At 37.5% G+C, this 20122-nt stretch overlaps 1 protein-coding gene across 14 annotated transcripts in view; it reads right to left on the minus strand.

Moving 5' to 3' along the window:
- The window catches only part of NBEAL1 (neurobeachin like 1), a 190060-nt gene that overhangs the window by 18391 nt on the left and 151547 nt on the right, over positions 1–20122 (minus strand). For all 14 annotated transcript variants that reach the window (XM_073879880.1, XM_073879860.1, XM_073879871.1 and 11 more), the window contains 4 exons: positions 7793–7909; positions 4530–4619; positions 2684–2793; positions 1073–1245 (listed from right to left, as the gene is read on the minus strand). In XM_073879880.1, the coding sequence (XP_073735981.1) occupies positions 1073–1245; positions 2684–2793; positions 4530–4619; positions 7793–7909 (490 nt within the window). The remainder of the gene's footprint in view (positions 1–1072; positions 1246–2683; positions 2794–4529; positions 4620–7792; positions 7910–20122) is intronic.

Raw genomic sequence — 20122 nt, forward strand, 5'->3', positions numbered from 1 at the left:
CTACTCCCATTAGGAACTGCAATCCTGTGGAATATGTGCCCCTAACCAAAACAGTACAAAATACACTACAAATTCTCAATATGAAAAACATTTTTGCTAAATAGTAAAAACCTGAGCTAAGTGGCATCTCAGGAGCCACCAGTATAGAAGTAGTAGCAGATTCCATTTCCCTTTCTTAATAGGTTTATTAGGGGAAAATCTACAAGATGGATGTTTTATTTTGTTTTTAGAGACAGTGACTGTGGGGGGAAGGAGGGACCAAGGGAAAGGAGGAGAGGGAGAGAGAGAAAAAGAGAAAGAGAGAGAATCTTAAACAGATTCCATGCCCAGCGTGGAGCCCAGTGCAGAGCCTGACGAGGGCTGATCTCACAACCCTGAGATCATGACCCAAGCTGAAATCAAGAGTTGGATGCTTAATCTACTGAGCCACCCAGGTGCTCCCACAATGTTCTATTCTTATATTGAAGGCTGAAACACGAAGGAGCACCAGGTTAACTACATTCAGTAATTTATCTCCCTCATGCTTAACTGTTAACTAATAGGGCAGGTGATGTCTTATTCAACTACGACAGATTTTTTTTTTAATTCCATTTTGTCTTAAAATTCTTATTTGTATCAACCAATTTTTATTTTTTAAAGATTTATTTATTTTGAGAGAGAGGCGGGGGGGTAAAGGGAGAGGAAGAGAATCTCAAGCAGACTCCCTGCTAGTTGTGGAGACCAATGTGGAGCTCCATCCCACCAGCCTGGGATCATGACCTGAGCAGAAATCAAGAGTTGGATGCTCAACTGCCTGTGCCACCCAGGCACCTTGTATCACCTAATTTTTAAAAAAAGACTTAGCCTAACATCGTTCAGATATTATGAAGCTCTATTTAATTTGTATGGTATTTAGTATACCCTAAATACATTAAATACTCGTAAAGAAAGCATAACGTTCATAACACTACTCTATGAGAAAGTTTACTTAGCTTTGAAGGTAAATTTTAATGCTCTTTATAGGACCATGTACTACTTTTGTAGTTAGAAGAAACAGAGAAAACTTTTTTGGGGAAAAAAAGTTAATACTTACCCATGTGTCTGATATTGTGTGAAATAATTTTCCCTTTTGTAAGTGACATCACTTGAATGCTATTATCCCAGTGTCCAGCACTGAAAAGCAACTTCGCATCATGTGATACTATGAATAGCTTAGAAGTGATCTCCAGCCCTGGAGCAAAAGGACCATTCATACTACGCTGAGTTCTGTAAACACAATTAAATATTAGACTTTTCCTTAAAAGGCCACTTAGACTGATACCAACTATTTTTTAAATCTCTCTGAAAAATAAAAACAAATCTGTTCAACTGTTCAATTTGAAATGTCCACTAATGAATGATAACGACTTTCAGAAAATACATTAATCATATTCATATTTTTCATTACATAAAAAGATACATAACAAATAGTCTCAAGGGTTAAGCTAAAGAAGTTGAGACTGCTGAAGGTGTGTAGAAGATTTAAATCTTGCCTTTCAAAGCCAACTTAGGAAGACTGTCAATTCTGTAAATGGTAGTATCAAAGTATAAAGGACAAGACAAGGATATGACAGGATGAGGAAAGCTGGAAATCAACTGAAACCAGGAATCTACTGCACAGGCAGATAAATGTGTATCTAACAATATTCATGAAGATCATTTTTCACTCAAACTAAAGCAAGCATATGGGTTTTATCTGCTTTCCAGTTAAATAAATACCCGTGAGGTCAGCCACTCTAGATTTTGCAGAAAGACACAATGAAGTTATATGCAACTAACGAATTGTTGAATACTACATCAAAAACTAATGATGTATATATGTTGGCTAACTGAACGTAAAAAAATAAAAAGTGATTGCACTTCAGTGTGTGTACAGAGAATGAGGGCCAATTCTGACAGTTCAGCTCTAGAACTTTATTATTCAATATTAATTTGCTGAAGGTATGCTTTGTGCCAAGTACAACAATACTAAGTCCTAAATGCGAATAAGAAGGAAAAAAGACATTGCTCCTAATAAACATACAGCTAAAACAACTCAGAGTAAGGGAAACATTAATTTAAAATGTAACCTCTGGATATTTAAACAATTAACTAAGGTATGTACAAATAATTAATTAATTAATTAAAAATAATACAATAAAGTAAAATTTAAAAAATTAAATAAACTAAGGTAAATAATAAATTCTCATAAAAAACATACAAGGCTTACTTATAAATAACATTATACAACAAAAATACAATCAAGCCTAAAAACTACTCCTAATAATTCGTTTGTTTCTTTTTTTCTTTAAGATTTTATTTATTTGTCAGAGAGAGAGTGCACAAGCAGGGGGAGAGGGGGAGTGGCAGCTGGAGGGAGAAGCAGGCTCCCCGCTGAGCAAGGAGCCTGATGCAGGGCTCAATCCCAGGACCCTGGGATCATGACCCAAGCCAAAGGCAGACACTTAACCAAGTCACCCAGGTATCCCTAATTTCTGTTTCTATAATGATATTATAGAAATTGTTTTATCCTTAAGCCAGAATTCAAGTCAGGAAAAGGGAAAGAGGGAAGAAAATCTGCGGGTCTACTGTATTACTTTCAAAATGACACCAATCAATTTAGTAGTTTTTCCTGGCAATAAGGTACCAGCTGCACCTGTTTTGCTTTAAATGTTCATTTACTTACTTTGGATTTGTTACAGTTTGATCTTTGATGAATGTAAAGTAATTAGAAATGTTTCTGTCATAAGGCAGCCATCCATGGGTTCCAACAATGTAATTCATGCTTACTGTTATCTGGAAAAGAACACATGAAGACAAAAATGGAATAAAAGATTAAAGAAAGCAGCACTAAATAACCAAATGCTCACATTATGTTATCATTTATCATTTAAGGAATAATGTGGGATTGTGTACTTAAAGCACAAAATTCATTAAATCTTTTTTTAAGATTTTATTTTTAGGTAATCTCTACACCCAAAGTGGGGCTCAAACTCACAACCCTGAAATCACATGTTCTACTGACTGAGCCAGCCAGGTGCCCTGCATAAAGTCAAAAGTTCTTTATTTTTATCTTTATTTTTAGTTTATCTTATATCTCGTGGCAAGAAAAGTCCAATGTATCTTTTTTTTTTAAGATTTTATTTATTTGAGAAACAGAGAAGAGCATGAGCAGGGGGAGGGGCAAAGGGAGAGGGACAAGCAGACTCCCCACTGAGTGGAGAGCCCAACGTGGGGCTCAATTCCAGGACCCTAAGGTCATGACCTGAGACTGTCAGATGCTCAACTGACTGAGCCACCCAGGCGCCTCTGTATCTTTCTTTAGTGAGATAATCTTCCTCATTATTTCTCAAAGATTACTAGCATCTATTAGTTGGCAGTCAGAAGACATTAAAAGTCATTAAAAGAAATTAGAAGCTCTCTCTTCTTAGTGACAGTTAGAGTGAATATTTTTTTTAAAGATTTATTTATTTGAGAGACAGCAAGTGAGTGAGTGCAGGGAGGAGGAGCCGAGTGAGAGAGAGAATCCCAGGCAGACTCCCCTCTGAGCATGAAGCCTGATGCAGGGCTTTCTCTCACAACCCTAAGATCATGACCTGAGCCAAAATCAAGAGTCAGAGCAGAGGCTTAACCAACTGAGCGACCCAGGTGCCCCCTACAGTGAATATTCTTTTGAAAAATGAAAAGATTCTCCCATAGATTATAAAAGATTACCAAAGAGATAACTTAAAGAAATACAGGTATTAAAGGTGAAAATCACAAGAATTCTACCATTGAAAGGCACTTTTTTTTTGGATATATCTTTCTAGACCTTTTTTCTAAGCAAACAAACAATACGCATAATTAGAAAAATAGGTTTAATTCTGGAATCTCTACTGTTCCCTGTGCTATACTCTATTGTTATAATTTGTACATGACAAAATGAGAATCAGACAGACCTAGGTTTGGTCAGTGTGCCTGGGTCCCAGATCCCTTACTTGCTAGCTCTGCAACTACGAGCAAATTAATTACTTCCGAGTTTTAATTTCTCATCTGTACAAGGGAAATAATAATAATGCCTATCTCACAGGATTGTCAGGTGGATTAAATTACAAAATTCATGTAAAGCACTCACTAACAAGTCCTGAGTGTGTATCTTAATCAATTCTGTATTATTTCTTATTTTCATTCTTTTACTGCCTTATGATATATTGTAACAGATGATGTTATATCCTACTTTTCTTGTACAAAATTTTCTGGTATTTTCAGATATTTATTATTCCAAACAAACTTTAGAATTACAGTTAACTACTTGCTGGGCTCCGTCTTAGGACCCTGACATCACAACCTGAGACGAAACCAAGAGCTGGATGCTTAACTGACTGTGCCACCCAGGCACCCAAGAAAATACATTTTTATATTTGATCAAAATAATTCCATAAAAATCTTCTTTATTATTTTTAAGAAGTCTTAAAAAATGTATTTTCTCAATTTTTTTTATAGTTATAATGTATTTGGATGTAGCAGTGTGAAAAAACTATAAATCGACTTACCAGTAACTCAGGACTGCCTTGAGACATAAAAGAACGAGACTGATTTTTGGGGACAATGGCCTTTATTAGTGGAACACCATCACTAATTCCCTATAAAATAAAGACAGAGGCTTAGTGGCTGGTTCTGCTTATCTTTATTAGGTTTAAGTCATTGAAAACTTCTATTTCCTTAAATAAGAATGAACCCTGTGATACAGCATTTTATTCTACCAAACATTTTATTCTACCAAAACATATCATTTAATTAAAATGTAGAAAAGGAGAATCACTATGCTGTATACTTAAACTAATGTAATGCTGTGTGTCAAATATACTTTAATTTAAAAAAAAGGCTAAAAAAATATAGGAAAGGAACTATGTACCAGGTTTGGGTGGCATACTTGAAACTTCTAAAACCCATCATTTTCTTGTATCCTACTTCTCTGCTGTGAAACAGAAATGCAGATTTCAAGGAGCATCAACCATTAAAACAGCCAGTGATTTAGAATCTTTCCTTTTTCCTTGCCATACTGACATGAATATAAAGTAGAAAATACAGACCGTATAAGAGTATACTGCTCAATTAAGTCAAATATGACAACTGGCTATATTTTTGTAGAATTTCCCTTTGGGTTTAACTTTTAAAACATAGATCTATTCCATTAAGTGAGGCAATCCCTGATGCTGTAACAATAGGGCCAGAAAATACAGTTCTCAGAAAATATCTGCCATTATCTTATTACAACATGAAAGAGAATAGTGATTTGAACTAAGTTTTTTGATGTAACAATAGTTCATATATTATACCTCACATTTATTAAACTATAACCTAACACTACTGGGTATATACTATGTGCCAGGTGCTATTCTAAGAGTCTTATATAAATTAAATAATGAATTATAAACCATATAAAATTAGTCCCTATCTTTTCTCTTCACTTTGTGAATCAAGAGAACCTACATTTGAACAAACATAAATGAACATGGCATTTGAAGAAATCCATTTATTAGGCCTTTGCTTTCACTACTACCTCTGTTTTCTTCACCATTTTAACAACTAGGAAGAGATAACCTACAGAGAGGCCTTCTCTTTTCATATGAATGAGTGGGGAAATACCCTCCCCTATGATAACAAAAAGGGATTAACAGATTATTAGTACCCCAGGATATCTATTGTATTCTTTGTCCTGCTCTAGATACTGGTCCTGGGAATAGCTACCCTGTGACATAGTGGGTACAAAGGGACAAATGTCACTGAATCTGCAGATGGAACTTGGAATGCATTATTCTATAAAAACAATGTCACAAATGATTAGACATGATGAAATCATTTTATCACCGTTGCATAATATAGTACAACATGTCCATCAGATTATGTGTTAAATAATGGGTTGCCCTATGTGCAGTAAAGAGTAAACACAGCAGGCTCGAAACAACTCTCCTTAGAAAGGCCTTCCTGCAAGGTAGGCCCTTGGCTGGCATCTGGGAACTTGGCGGGCAGAGTTCCCTGCACGGATATAAAACTTGTCCTCAATGACAAAAGTGGTTCGCTACTCCTAGATTATTTGTGCAAACAACATGGTTTATGCTGAAGATCCTAATTTCTCCTGGGAGTCTGGAATTTTGCCATGTGCTAGGCAGAGGTTACCTATGTGACCAGCCCCCAGTAAATACCCTGGGTGTTGAGTCTTAATGAGCTTCCCTGGTTAGATAAACATGTGTTTTCACATTTCATTACTGGGAGAATTAAGCATGTCCTATGTGACTCTCCTGGGAAAGGATTCTTGGATGCTTGTACCTGGTTTCCCCCATACTCCACCTCATGTGCTTTTGCCCTTTGCTGATGTTGTTTTGTATCCTTTCACTGTAATAAACTTTAGTTGATATGTTGAATACTGTGAGTCCTTCTAGCAATCACCAAACCTGAGGATGGTCTTGGGGACCCAGAACACATCTAGGAATTAGTCATCATTTCTTTTTTCTTTCTTTCTAAAAGTTAAGCTCTATGCCTAAGGTGGGATTTGAACTCACCATCCCAAGATCAAGAGTCACATGTTTTACTGACTTGAGCCAGCCAGGGGCCCCAAATTAGTCATCATTTCTAAGCACTGTTTCTATGTATGTTGAGTTCCAGGCAACTGACTTAGATACTTTGGGAAAACAACTGAATCTGGAGAGTTTGTATTGTTAAACACTAAATAACTATATCTCACTAAACATGAATCTAGGAAAGGAGCAGCAAGAGTTATGAAGTGCTTTCAGAAACATGGGAAAACATTTACATTAAACTACTACAGAAAATACTACAACATTATTCATTTGAATAAACTCAGTAGAAAGCTAACTATAATAGAAACGTCCTAAAATTTTTTATACCAAATTATCAAAAAATTCTATAAAGATTTCCCATGATACTGAACCTAAGAAACACATTATAATGATGCTCTAATGCAGGATTGGACAAATTTGGCCTATGGTACAAGTGCAGCCTACCACCTGTTTTATAGGCTGTGGGTAAGCAAAGAATGGTTTTTACATTTTTAAATGGTTCTATTTAAACTGGTTACATATGTACCTACATAACATGCTTGATTTTGCCTTTTGACTACAGAGTCCAAAATATTTACTATCTGGCCCTTTAAGAAAAGTTTACCAATGTCTATCGTATTGCATGAGAGTTATTGCTTATTCCACACATTTCCAAACTATTCTTAATAACTTTTTATCATCATTTTTTCTTCTTGCCAAGAATATTATGTCTTAACCAAATTCATAGGTATAAATGCATTTCATATTCACATGCTGAACCGTTCAAAGTAATTCAACATGTATAAACATTTGAATTTAAAATACTCTTTCAATTATAGCATTAACTATCTTGTTTTACTTGATTATTCCTTCTGATATCAGCAATTAACAATCTGACTCATTGGGCCATATTTTATAAATGAGCAGACACTATAATTAGGAGGTATTTTACACTCCCTCTGCATATCATTTCAGCTGTCATGAAAAGCAATTTAAATCAAATTATTTATTCTTCCTTGTCTGGAAAATGTGACGTAGAATAAAGCAAGCCAAGATAAACAGGTCTCAGTACCACTCAGCAGCAAACAAAAACTTCCAGTAAGATTGTTTTAAAAATCCAAGAACATATTATTGCAACATTATTTACTATTTTGGATTAAATATTATGACCCCTCCCTTTACAGAATAAAAGGAGCACTGACTGGTATATAGAATTCACAGAGAAAATGCTTTGATATTACCAAGTTGGATATTACCTCTATAAAAAATGACTTGAGTTCAGAGAGGTGTTGAAATAGGTTTAGGGTTGAAGTGTCTGTTTTGGTCTGCTTCTGCACTGTTTCTTCTGCTGACAATCTAGGAGGATGTGGTTCCTTCAAAATAATTTTAAGAAAAAACAATTCCATAACTATATTAAGACATCTCTCACTGTACTCCTTTGTACATACTGGGCTCTAGATATACTGGATTGCATACCATGCACTGTTGACAAATTCTATGCCACTGTTCAGACTACTCCTTCAGCAGAGTTTTTACCCTGTTCATTTCTAGAGAAACCCTACTTCTACTCTAAAGTTTTTCTTACTGATGTATTCTTGAATTTCTAAGCTAGAATTAATTATTCTCTTTTATTATTTTTACCAACACATTGCTTTGTTTAGTATTTTATTCAGTAATTATTTCTATGTTGGATTACATAGTTGTTTATGGTCTATCTTTTCCAACCAGGCAATGGGTATCTTTTTTAAGATTATTATTATATTTTTTTTAAGAAATCTCTACACCCAATGTGGGGCTTGAACTCAACAACCCCGAGATCAAGAGGTGCACACTCCACCAACTGAGCTAGTCAGGTACCCTTAGGTAAAAGGTATCTTAAAATCAGAAAACAAATCTTATTCATTTTTGGATTTTTGATACCTAGAATCGTATATAAGTATGACAGATGCTTAATAAATACTTGGTAAAATTAAATGAATCATTCAAAAGTCAAAATTTATATGGGTGAATCCTTATTTCCTGAAATAAAATCAAAATGTCAATACTATTAGAATCAAATTATAAATATTGCTCCATCTGTTTTCAAATAAATTATTCTTCCTTAACTTTAATGTCAGCAACATAGAACAGTGTTATCTTCATTAATAAGAAGTAAATGGCAAATCAAATTAACAAGCAAAAGGCATAATTAAAATGCAGAACAGAATTTCATCTAAAGGGGATTTTTCTATCCCCATCACAACATATTAGATTATAGAAAAATAATATGACAGCTATAAGTACCTCAATATTTAGCTCTCAATCCATATGAGTATTTATTCACTTTATTTTAAATCAAAGGCTGACTGGGAATTAAGATGGTGGAGGAGTAGAGGGACCCTAAGTTTGTCTCAACCCTCAAATACAACTAGATAGTTATCAAATCATCCTGAACACCCAAGAAATCAATTGGAGGTCTGAGAAAAGAAATGCTGCAGGTCTACAAGTAGAAAAGCAACGACTGTTTGGAAGGTAGGAGGCACAGAGACTTGAATCTGGTGTGATATAGCTGAGGATACAGCAGTGGGGAGGGGGGCCTGCTTAATGAGGCTACCACAAAGTATTATAAGCAGTGGAGTGCAAAATCAGAACTTCTAGAAGACTGCAACTACAGTGAGGGACATGCCTGGCTTAAAGATGCTCAGATGGTGAAGTGGGGCAGAACCCCAGGTGTCACAGCATGATCTGAGGATCCCTGGGGTCACAAGAAGAATGTGTGGCAGCTCAGTACGGCACAGTTCCCAGGTATATAAGTGTAGAAGCCACCTGAGAACAGCGAGTCTAAGTGCCAGCTTTCTGTTCTGTGTTGCCATAAACTGATCCCCTGCATGATCAAGTGACTGCTTTCCTGAGACAGGTCCGCCAAATGGCAGAAGTGTGGCGAGACCATCCCTGGGAAGAACAGCGCAGGTCCAAACCGTGGGAGTCCCTAAACTTTGGACTTTTATCCCAGGCGCGTGCCTGGGATAAAAAAGCTTGGACACAGGCAGGGTGAGCACAGAGTTCTGACAGAAACGGGGGAGACAAGAGTGATTGAGTGCTTTTCTGTGAGGGCTCACTGAAGAGTGGGGAGTGCAAATTTTCAGCTCCGGGGCTGGAAAGCAGAATGCTGCCATATCCATTATGCCCATCTCCGCTAAGTCTTCAGGGAGCGAAAGAGCACCACCTAGTGGAGCCTAGAGCCACTTACACCAAGCCCTGCCTCCTTGTGCACTGCAGGCGCATTTCCACTAAGGCAATTCCACCTGAGAATCAGCATAGCGGGGCCCTTCTCCCAGAAGACCAGCACAAACAACTCCCTTGCACCAAGTCTACTGATCATAGAGGGCTGAAAAACTTTGGCTCTAGGGGAAAACAGTAACCAGCATTCTTTGTATTTTTATTCTTTAGTTGTTATTTTATTCTTTTCTAATTTTTTTAATCCTTTTTTAATTTTCACTTTTATAAACATTACATATGTTTTATTTTTTTTCTTTTCATTGTATTTATATATTTTTTTCTTATTTTGGGATCTAGTTTATTTTATTTTTTTTTATTTTTTATTTTTATTTATTATTTATTATTATTTATTTTTAAGATTTTATTTATTTATTTGAGAGAGTGAGAGAGAGATCATGAGCAGGGGGGAAGGGTAGAGGGAGAAGCAAACTCCCCACTGAGCAAGGAGCCCAATGTGGGACTCGATACCAGGGCCCTGGGATCATGACCTGAGCTGAAGGCAGAGGCTTAACCAACTGAGCCACCCACGTGCCCAGGATCTAGTTTCTTTTAACAAGGAGACTAAAACACATCCAGGATTTAGTTTCTTTCTGTTGCTGTTATTGTTTTTTTTCTTTTTCTTTTCTTTTCTGGACAAAATGACAAGACAGAGAAATTCACCCCAAAAGAAAGAACAGGAGGTAGTACTCACAGCCAGGGATTTAATCAATACAGATATAAGTAAGATATCTGAACTAGAATTTAAAACAATGATTATAAAGATACTAGTTGGGCATGAATAAAGTAGAGAAGACACTAGAGAAGAATCCCTTACTGTAGAGATAAAAGAACTAAAATCTAGTCAGGTCAAAATTTAAAATGCTATAACTGAGATACAGACCAAGTAGAGGCCATAAAAACAAGGCTGAAGAAAGCAGAAGAGTGAATCAGTAATATAGAAGATAAAATTACAGAAAGTAATGAAGCTGAAAAGAAGAGGGAAATAAAACTATTAAGAGCATGAAGGTAGACTTAGGGAACTCAGTGATTCCAAAAAGCAAAATAATATCTGTATTAGAGAAGTCCCAGAAGAAGAGCAGGAAAAAGGGGACAGAAGGTTTATATGAACAAATCATGGCTGAGAACTTTCCTAACCTAGGGAAGGAAACACGCATTCAAGTCCAAGAGGCACAGAGAACTCCCCACAAAAGCAATAAAAATAGGTCAACACCATGACATATTATAGTGAAACTTACAAATTACAAAGATAGAGAGAAAATCCTGAAAGCAGCTTGGGACAAGAGGTCCTTAACCTACAAGAGTAGACATGTAAGGCTGACAGCAGACATGTCCACAGAGACCTGGTAGGTCAGAAAGGACTGGTATGATATATTCCACGAGCTAAATGGGCAAAATATGCAGCCAAGAATACTTTATCCAGTAAGGCTGTAATTCAGAATAGGAGGAGAGATAAAAACTCCAAGATAAACAAAACTAAAGGAATTTGTGAACACTAAAGCAGCCCGGCTTAAAGGGGGCCATCTGAGCAAAAGAGAGACCAAAAGTAACTAAGACCAGAAAGGAACAGAGACAATCTACAGGAACAGCGACTTTACAGGTAATACAATGGCACTAAATTCGTATCTTTCAATAATTACTCTGAAAGTAAATGGACTAAATGCTCCAATCAAAAGACACAGGGTATCAAAATGGATAAAAAAACAAGACCCATTCATATGCTGCCTAAAAGAGACTAATTTCAGACCCAAAGACACCTCCAGATTGAAAGTGAGGGGGTAGAGAACCATTTATTATGCTAATGGAAATCAAAAGAAAGCTGGAGTAGCCATCCTTATATCAGACAAACTAGATTTCAAATTAAAGACTGTAATAAGAGATGAAGAAGGACACTGTATCATAATTGAAGGGTCCATCCAACAGGAAGATCTAACATTTGTAAATACTTATGTCCCTAACTTGGGAGCAGCCAATATATCAATCAATTAATAACTTAAAGAAAGTCATTGATAATAATACAATAACAGTAGGAAACATCAAAACCCCACTCACAACAATGGACAGATCACCTAAGCCAAAGATCAACAAGGAAACAAGGGCTTTGAATGACACACTGGACCAGATGGACTTCACAGATATAATCAGAGCATTTCATCCTAAAGCAGCAGAATACACATTTTTTTAGAGTGCACACGGTACATTCTCCAGAAGAGATCACATACTGGGTCACAAATCAGGACTCGACCAGTACAAAGAAGACTGAGATCATACCATGCGTTTTTTTGGACCACAATGCTATTAAGCATGAAGTGAACCACAAGAAAAAATTTGGAAGGACCACAAATACATGGAGGTTAAAGAACATCCTACTAAAAAATGAATAGGCCCATCAGGAAATTAAAGAAGAATTAAAAATAAATACATGGAAGCAAATGAAAATGAAAGCACGACAGCTCAAAACCTTTGGAATGCAGCAAAGGTGGTCCAGGGTGAAGTAAATAGCAATACATGCCTTCCTCAAGAAACAAGAAAAGGCTCAAATACACAGCCTAAACTTACACCTACAGGAGCCAAAGAACAGCTAATAAAGCCTAAACCCAGCAGGAGAAGATAATTAATAAAGATTAGAGCAGAAATCAATGAAATGGAAACCAAAGAACAGTAGAACGGATCAGTGAAACTAGCAGCTGGTTCTCTGAAAGAATTAATAAGATCGATAAACCCCTGGCCAGACTTATCAAAAAGAAAAGAGAAAGGACCCAAATAAATAAAATCATGAATGAAAGAGGAGAGATCACAACCAATACCAAAGAAATACAAACAATTATAAGTGAATATTATGATCAATTATATGCCAACAAATCAGGCAATCTGAGACATGGATAAATTCCTAGAAATATATGAACTACCAAAACTGAAACAGGAGGAAATAGAAAACCTGAACAAACCCATAACCAGCAAAGAATTTGAATCAGTAATTTGAATCTCCCAATAAACAAAAGCCCAGGGCTGGATGGCTTGCCCGGAGGAATTCTACCAAACATTTGAAGAATTAATACCCATTCTTCTGAAACTTCCAAAAAATAGAAATGGAAAGAAAACTTCCAAACTCATTCTCTGAGGCCAGTGTTACCTTGATCCCAAAACCAGACAAAGACCCCACCAGAAAGGAGAATTACAGGCCAATATCCCTAATGAATATGGATGCAAAAATTCTCAACAAGATACTAGCTAATAGGGATCTAACAGTACATTAAAAGGATAATTCACCATGACCAAGAGGAATTTATTCCTGGGCTGCACAGGTGGTTCAACATCTGCAAATCAATCAACATAATCTACCACATTAATGAAAGAAAGGATAAGACCATATGATCCTCTCAACAGATGCAGAAAAAAGATTTGACAAAATACATAATCTTTTCTTGATAAAAACCCTCCACAATGTGGGGATAGAGGGAACATACCTCAACATCATAAAGGCCATATATGAAAGATCCACAGTGAGTATCATTCTCAGTGGGGAAAAACTGAGAGCTTTTCCTTTACGGTCAGGAACATGACAGGAATGTCCACTATCACCACTGCTGTTCAAAACAGTACTAGAAGTCCTAGCCTCAGAAATCATTAAATAAAAAGAAATAAAAGGCATCCAAATCGGTAGGGAAGAAATCAAACTTTCACTATCTGCAGATGACGTGATACTCTATGTAGAAAACCTGAAAGATTCCAACAAAAAATTACTAGAACTGATACAGGAATTCAGCAAAATCGCAGGATATAAAAATCAATACACAGAAGTCTCTTGCATTTCTATAGACTAACAGTGAAGCAGCAGAAGAGAAATCAAGGAATCAATCCTGTTCACAATTGTACCAAAAACTGTAAGATACCAAGGAATAAATCTAACCAAAGAGGTAAAAGATTTGTACTCTGAAAACTACAGAACACTCATGAAAGAAATTTAGGAAAGACAAAAAGAAATGGAAAGGGTCTGGAGGAACAAGATGGCTGAGGAGTAGGTGACCTGGATTTCGTCTGGTCTCAGGAATTCAGCTGGATAGGGATCAAACCATTCTGAACACCTACGAACTCAATAGGAGATCAAAGAAAAGAATAGCAACGACTCTCTGAACAGAAAAGTGACCACATGGAAGGTAGGAGTGCGGAGAAGTGAATCTGAAGTGATATTCGGAAAGATAGACAGTGGGGGAGGGGGCCTCTGACGGCGCTTCTGGCAACTGAGAGAGCAGCAGAGCACAAAATCAGAACTTTTAGAAGTTGGCTATGCTGAGGGACATTGCTCCAGTGGCTAAGGGGGGGGGGGTGGAACCCTTGCTGGGACAGTGTGGTCTCAGGACCCTCGGGATCACAAAAAGACTGGGGGTGCCTGAGGCAGAGCTCCCAGGTATCCCAGCAGGGAAGCCGGCTGCAGAGACGGAGCCGAGGAGTGGGCTCTAAGCTCGGGGTTGGCATAAACCGTGATCCGTGGCAGTCGGGCCACTGCTCCTCCAGCAGGGACCCAACAAGCGGCAGATCTGGGGAGACTCCCCTTCCTCCCCTGGGAGAAGCGGCGCGGGAGCGCACCACAGGGATCTGCTGGGTTTGGAGACTCCACACGGGGTCGTGAACCAGAGACAGAAACGCTGGGTCACAGGCTGGGTGAGCACGGAGTGCCACCAGAGACCTGGGAGATGGGAGTGATTGACTGCTTTTCTTTGGGGGCGCACTGAGGAGTGGGGCCCTGAGTTCTCGGCTCCTCCGGGTTGGAGATTGGGAGGCGGCCATTTTCACTCTCGTCCTCCAAAGCTGCAGGGAAAGCTTGAAGGGAACAAAAGCTCCCGAGAGCAAACCCCGGACCTGGCAAGGGCGGGGCAATTCCACCTTGGGCAAAGACATTTGGGAACCACGACAACAGGCCCCTCCCCCAGAAGATCAGCAAGCACAGCCAGCTAAGACCGAGGTAACTGATGAATGAGAAAGGCAGAACTCCAGTGCTAGGGGAATACTGCACATAGAATTCATGGCTTTTTTACCATGATTCTTTAGTCTTTCAAAGTTAATTTTTTTTAACTGTCTGTTTTTTTTTTAATATTTCCTGTTCCCATTTTCAACCAACATCTTATCAATTCCTTTTTTAAAAAATATTTTTATTTTTCATTTTTAGAGTCATATTCTATCCCTTCGTAGTAGTTACTCTTATTTTTGGTATATTATATATATATATATAGATAGATAGATAGATATAAGTTTTTCTCTCTTTAAAATTTTGAGATACAGTTTCTTCTAACAGATCAAAACATACCCTAAATCTCTAGTGTATGGCTTTGTCCTAGTCTCCTGCCTGATTACGTTCTCTCCCTTTTTTTTTAAAATACTCTCTTTTTTCAACGAACTTCTTATCAATTCCTTTTATAAAATCCTTTACAATTTTCATCGTTACAGTCATATTACATCCCTTCATTGTATTAACCCCTATTTTTGTACATATATATGTTTTACTTTCTTTAAAATTTTGGGAGACACTTTCTTCTAACAGACCAAAATATGCCCAAAATCTAGTGTGTGGCACTGATCTATGCACCAACCTGATCATATCTGATATTTTTTTTTGTTTTGTTTGTTTTTATCTTTTTCTTTTTTCTTTCTTTCCCTTTCTTTCCCCCCGGTTTCAGGTCTTTTCTGATTTCTTTAGTGTATATTTTTTGGGGACACTGTTACCCTGTTAGCATTTTCTTCTCTCATTCATCTATTCTCCTCTGGACAAAATGACAAGATGGAAAAAATCACCTCAACAAAAAGAACAAGAGGCAGTACCGACTGCCAGGGACCTTATCAATATGGACATTAATAAGATGTTGGAACTAGATTTCAGAATGATGATTTTAAAGATACTAGCTGGGCTTGAAAAAAGCATGGAAGTTATTAGAGAAACCCTTTCTGGAGAAATAAAAGAACTAAAATCTAACCAAGTCGAAATCAAAAAGGCTATTAATGAGGTGCAATAAAAAATGAAGGCTCTAACTGCTAGGATAAATGAGGCAGAAGAGAGAATTAGTGACACAGAAGACCAAATGATGGAAAATAAAAGAAGCTGAGAAAAAGAGAGATAAACAACTAGTGGATCACGAGGGCAGAATTCAAGAGATCAACTGATACCATGAGGAAAAACATTAGAATAATTGGGATCCCAGAAGAAGAAGAAAGAGAGAGTGGGGCAGAAGGTATATTGGAGCAAATTATAGCAGAGAACTTCCTTAATTTGGGGAAGGAAACAGGTATCAAAATCCAGGAGGCACAGAGAATCCCCCTCAAAATCAATAAAAACAGGTCAACACCCCAACATCTGATAGTAAAACATACAAGTCTCAGAGACAAAGAGAAAATCCTGAAAGCAGCTCAGGAGAAGAGATATGTAACCTACAATGGTAGAAACATTAGACTGGCAACTGACCTATCCACAGAGACTTGACAGGCCAGAAAGGACTGGCAGGATATATTCAGAGCACTAAATGAGAAAAATATGCAGCCAAGAATACTATATCCAGCTAGACTGTCACTGAAAATAGAAGGAGAGATAAAAAGCTTCCAGGACAAACAAAAACTAAAGGAATTTGCAAACACGAAACCAGCCCTACCAGAAATATTGAAAGGGGTCCTCTAAGCAAAGAGAGAGTCTAAAAGTAACATACACCAGAAAGGAACACAGACAATATACAGTAACAGTCACCTTACAGGCAATACAACAGCACTCAATTCATATCTTTTAATAGTTACTCTGAATGTAAATGGGCTAAATACCCCAATCAAAAGACACAGGGTATCAGACTGGATAAAAACACAAGACCCATCGATATGCTGTCTGTAAGAGACTCATTTTAGACCCAAAGACACCCCCAGATTGAAAGTGAGGGGGTGGAAAACCACTGACCATGCTAATGGACACCAAAAGAAAGCTGGAGTGGCAATCCTTATATCAGACAAATTAGATTTTAAACCAAAGACTCTAATAAGAGATGAGGAAGGACACTATATCCTACTTAAAGGATCTAACAATTGTAAATATCTATGCCCCTAACATGGGAGCAGCCAATTACATAAAGGCAATTAATAACAAAAGCAAAGAAACACATTGACAACAATACAATAATAGTGGGGGACTTTAACACCCCCTCACTAAAATGGACAGATCATCTAAACCAAAGATCAACAAGGAAATAAAGACTTTAAATTTAGACACACTGGACCAAATGGACTTCACAGATATATTCAGAACATTCCATCCCAGGGCGCCGGGGTGGCACAGTTGGTTAAGTGACTGCCTTTAGCTCAGGTCATGATCCTGGAGTCCTGGGATCGAGTCCCACATTGGGCTTCCTGCACAGCAGGGAGTCTGCTTCTCCCTCTGACCCTCTTCCCTCTCGTGCTTACTATCTCTCATTCTATCTCTCAAATAAATAAATCTTTAAAAACAAAAAAAATCTTAAAAAAAAAAAAGAACATTCCATCCCAAAGCAACAGAATACACATTCTTCTCTAGTGCCCATGGAACATTCTCCAGAACTGATCACATCCTAGGTCACAAATCAGGTCTCAACTGGTACCAAAAGATTGGGATCATTCCCTGCATATTTTCAGACCACAATGCTTTGAAACTAGAACTCAATCAGAAGAGGAAAGTCAGAAAGAACTCAAATACATGGAGGCTAAAGAGCATTCTACTAAAGAATGAATGGGTCAACCATGAAATTAAAGAATTAAAAAAATTCATGGAAACAAATGAAAATGAAAACACAACTATTCAAAATCTTTGGGAGACAGCAAATGTGGTCCTAAGAGGAAAGTATATAGCAATACAAGCCTTTCTCAAGAAACAAGAAAAGGCTCAAATACACAACCTACCCCTACACCTGAAGGAGCTGGAAAAAGAACAGCAACTAAAGCCTAAACCCAGCAGGAGAAGAGAAATAATAAAGATCAGAGCAGAAATCAAGGAAATAGAAACCAAAGAACAGTAGAACAGATCAACGAAACTAGGAGCTGATTCTTTGAAAGAATTAAGAAGATTGATAAACCCCTGGCCAGACTTATCAAAAAGAAAAGAGAAAGGACCCAAATAAAATCATGAATGAAAGAGGAGAGATCACAACCAATAGCAAAGAAATACAAACAATTATAAGAACATATTATGAGCAACTATATGCCAGCACGTTAGATAATCTGGAAGAAATGGATGCATTCCTGGAGATGTATCAACTACCAAAACTGAACCAGGAAGAAAGAGAAAACCTGAACAGACCTATAACCACTAGGGAAATTGAAGCAGTCATCAAAAATCTCCCAACAACAAAAGCCCAGGGCCAGATGGCTTCCCAGGGGAATTCTACCAAACATTTCAAGAAGAATTAATACCTATTCTTCTGAAACTGTTCCAAAAAATAGAAATGGAAGGAAAACTTCCATACTCGTTTTATGAGGCCACCATTACCTTGATCCCCAAACCAGACAAAGACCCCATTAAAGGAGAATTACAAACCGATATTGTTGATGAACATGGATGCAAAAATTCTCAAAATACTAGCCAATAGGATCCAACAGTACATTAAAAGGATTATTCACCAGGACCAAGTGGGATTTATCCCTGGGCTACAAGGTTGGTTCAACATTCTCAAATCAATCAATGTGATACAGTACATTAATAAAAGAAAGAACAAGAACCATATGATCCTCTCAATAGATGCAGAAAAAGCATTTGACAAAGTACAGCATCCTTTCTTGATCAAAACTCTTCAGAGTATAGGCATAGAGGGTACATACTTCAATATCATAAAAGCCATCTATGAAAAACCCACAGCGAATTTCATTCTCAAATGGGGAAAAACGGAGAGCTTTCCCCCTAAGGTCAGGAACGCAGCAGGGATGTCCACTATCACCACTGCTATTCAACATAGTATTAGAAGTCCTAGCCACAGCAATCACACAACAGAAAGAAATAAAAGGCATCCAAATAGGCAAAGAAGTGAAACTCTCCCTCTTTGCAGATGATATGATACTTTATGTGGAAAACCCAAAAGACTCCACCCCAAAACTGCTAGAACTCATATAGGAATTCAGTAAAGTGGCAGGATATAAAATCAATGCACAGAAATCAGTGGAATTCCTATACACCAACAACAAGACAGAAGAAAGAGAAATTAAGGAGTCGATCCCATTTACAATTGCACCCAAAACCATAAGATACCTAGGAATAAAATATAACCAAAGAGGCAAAGAATCTGTACTCAGAAAAGTATAAAATACTCATGAAGGAAATTGAGGAGGACACAAAGAAATGGAAATGGAAAAACGTTCCATGCTCATGGATTGGAAGAACAAACATTGTGAAGATGTCAATGCTACCTAGAGCAATCTACACATTCAATGCAATCCCCATCAAAATAAGATCCACTTTTTTCAAAGAAATGGAACAAATAATCCTAAAATTTGTATGGAACCAAAAAAGACCCCGAATAGCCAGAGGAATGTTGAAAAAGAAAAGCAAAACTGGTGGCATCACAATTCCGGACTTCAAGCTCTATTACAAAGCTGTCATCATCAAGACAGTACGGTACTGGCACAAAAACAGACACATAGATCAATGGAACAGTATAGAGAGCCCAGAAATGGACCCTCAACTCTATGGTCAACTAATCTTCGACAAAGCAGGAAAGAATGTCCAATGGAAAAAAGTCTCTTCAACAAATGGTGTTTGGAAAATTGGACAGCCACATGCAGAAGAATGAAACTGGACCATTTCCTTACACCACACACAAAAATAGATTCCAAATGGTTGAAAGACCTAAATGTGAGATAGAAGTCCATCAAAATCCTAAAGGAGAACACAGGCAGCAACCTCTTCGACCTCAGCCACAGCAACTTCTTCCTAGAAACATTGCCAAATGCAAGGGAAGCAAGGGCAAAAATGAACTACTGGGACTTGATCAAGATAAAAAGCTTCTGCACAGCAAAGGAAACAGTCAACAAAGCGAAAAGACAACTGACAGAATGGGAGAAGATATCTGCAAATGACATATCAGATAAAGGGCTAGTATCCAAAATCTATAAAGAACTTATAAAACAACCCCCAAAGAACAACTATTCCAATGAAGAAATAGGCAGAAGATATGAACAGACATTTTTCCAAAGAAGACATCCAAATGACCAACAGACACATGAAAAAGTGCTCAGCATCGCTCGGCATCAAGGAAATCCAAATCAAAACCTCAATGAGATACCACCTCACACCAGTCAGAATGGCTAAAATTAACAAGTCAGGAAATGACAGATGTTGG

This window comes from Callorhinus ursinus, unplaced genomic scaffold (genome assembly GCF_003265705.2).
Source record: "Callorhinus ursinus isolate GAN/ISIS: 27379988/994484 unplaced genomic scaffold, GSC_fseal_2.0 scaffold2, whole genome shotgun sequence".
NCBI classification, from domain to species: domain Eukaryota; kingdom Metazoa; phylum Chordata; class Mammalia; order Carnivora; family Otariidae; genus Callorhinus; species Callorhinus ursinus.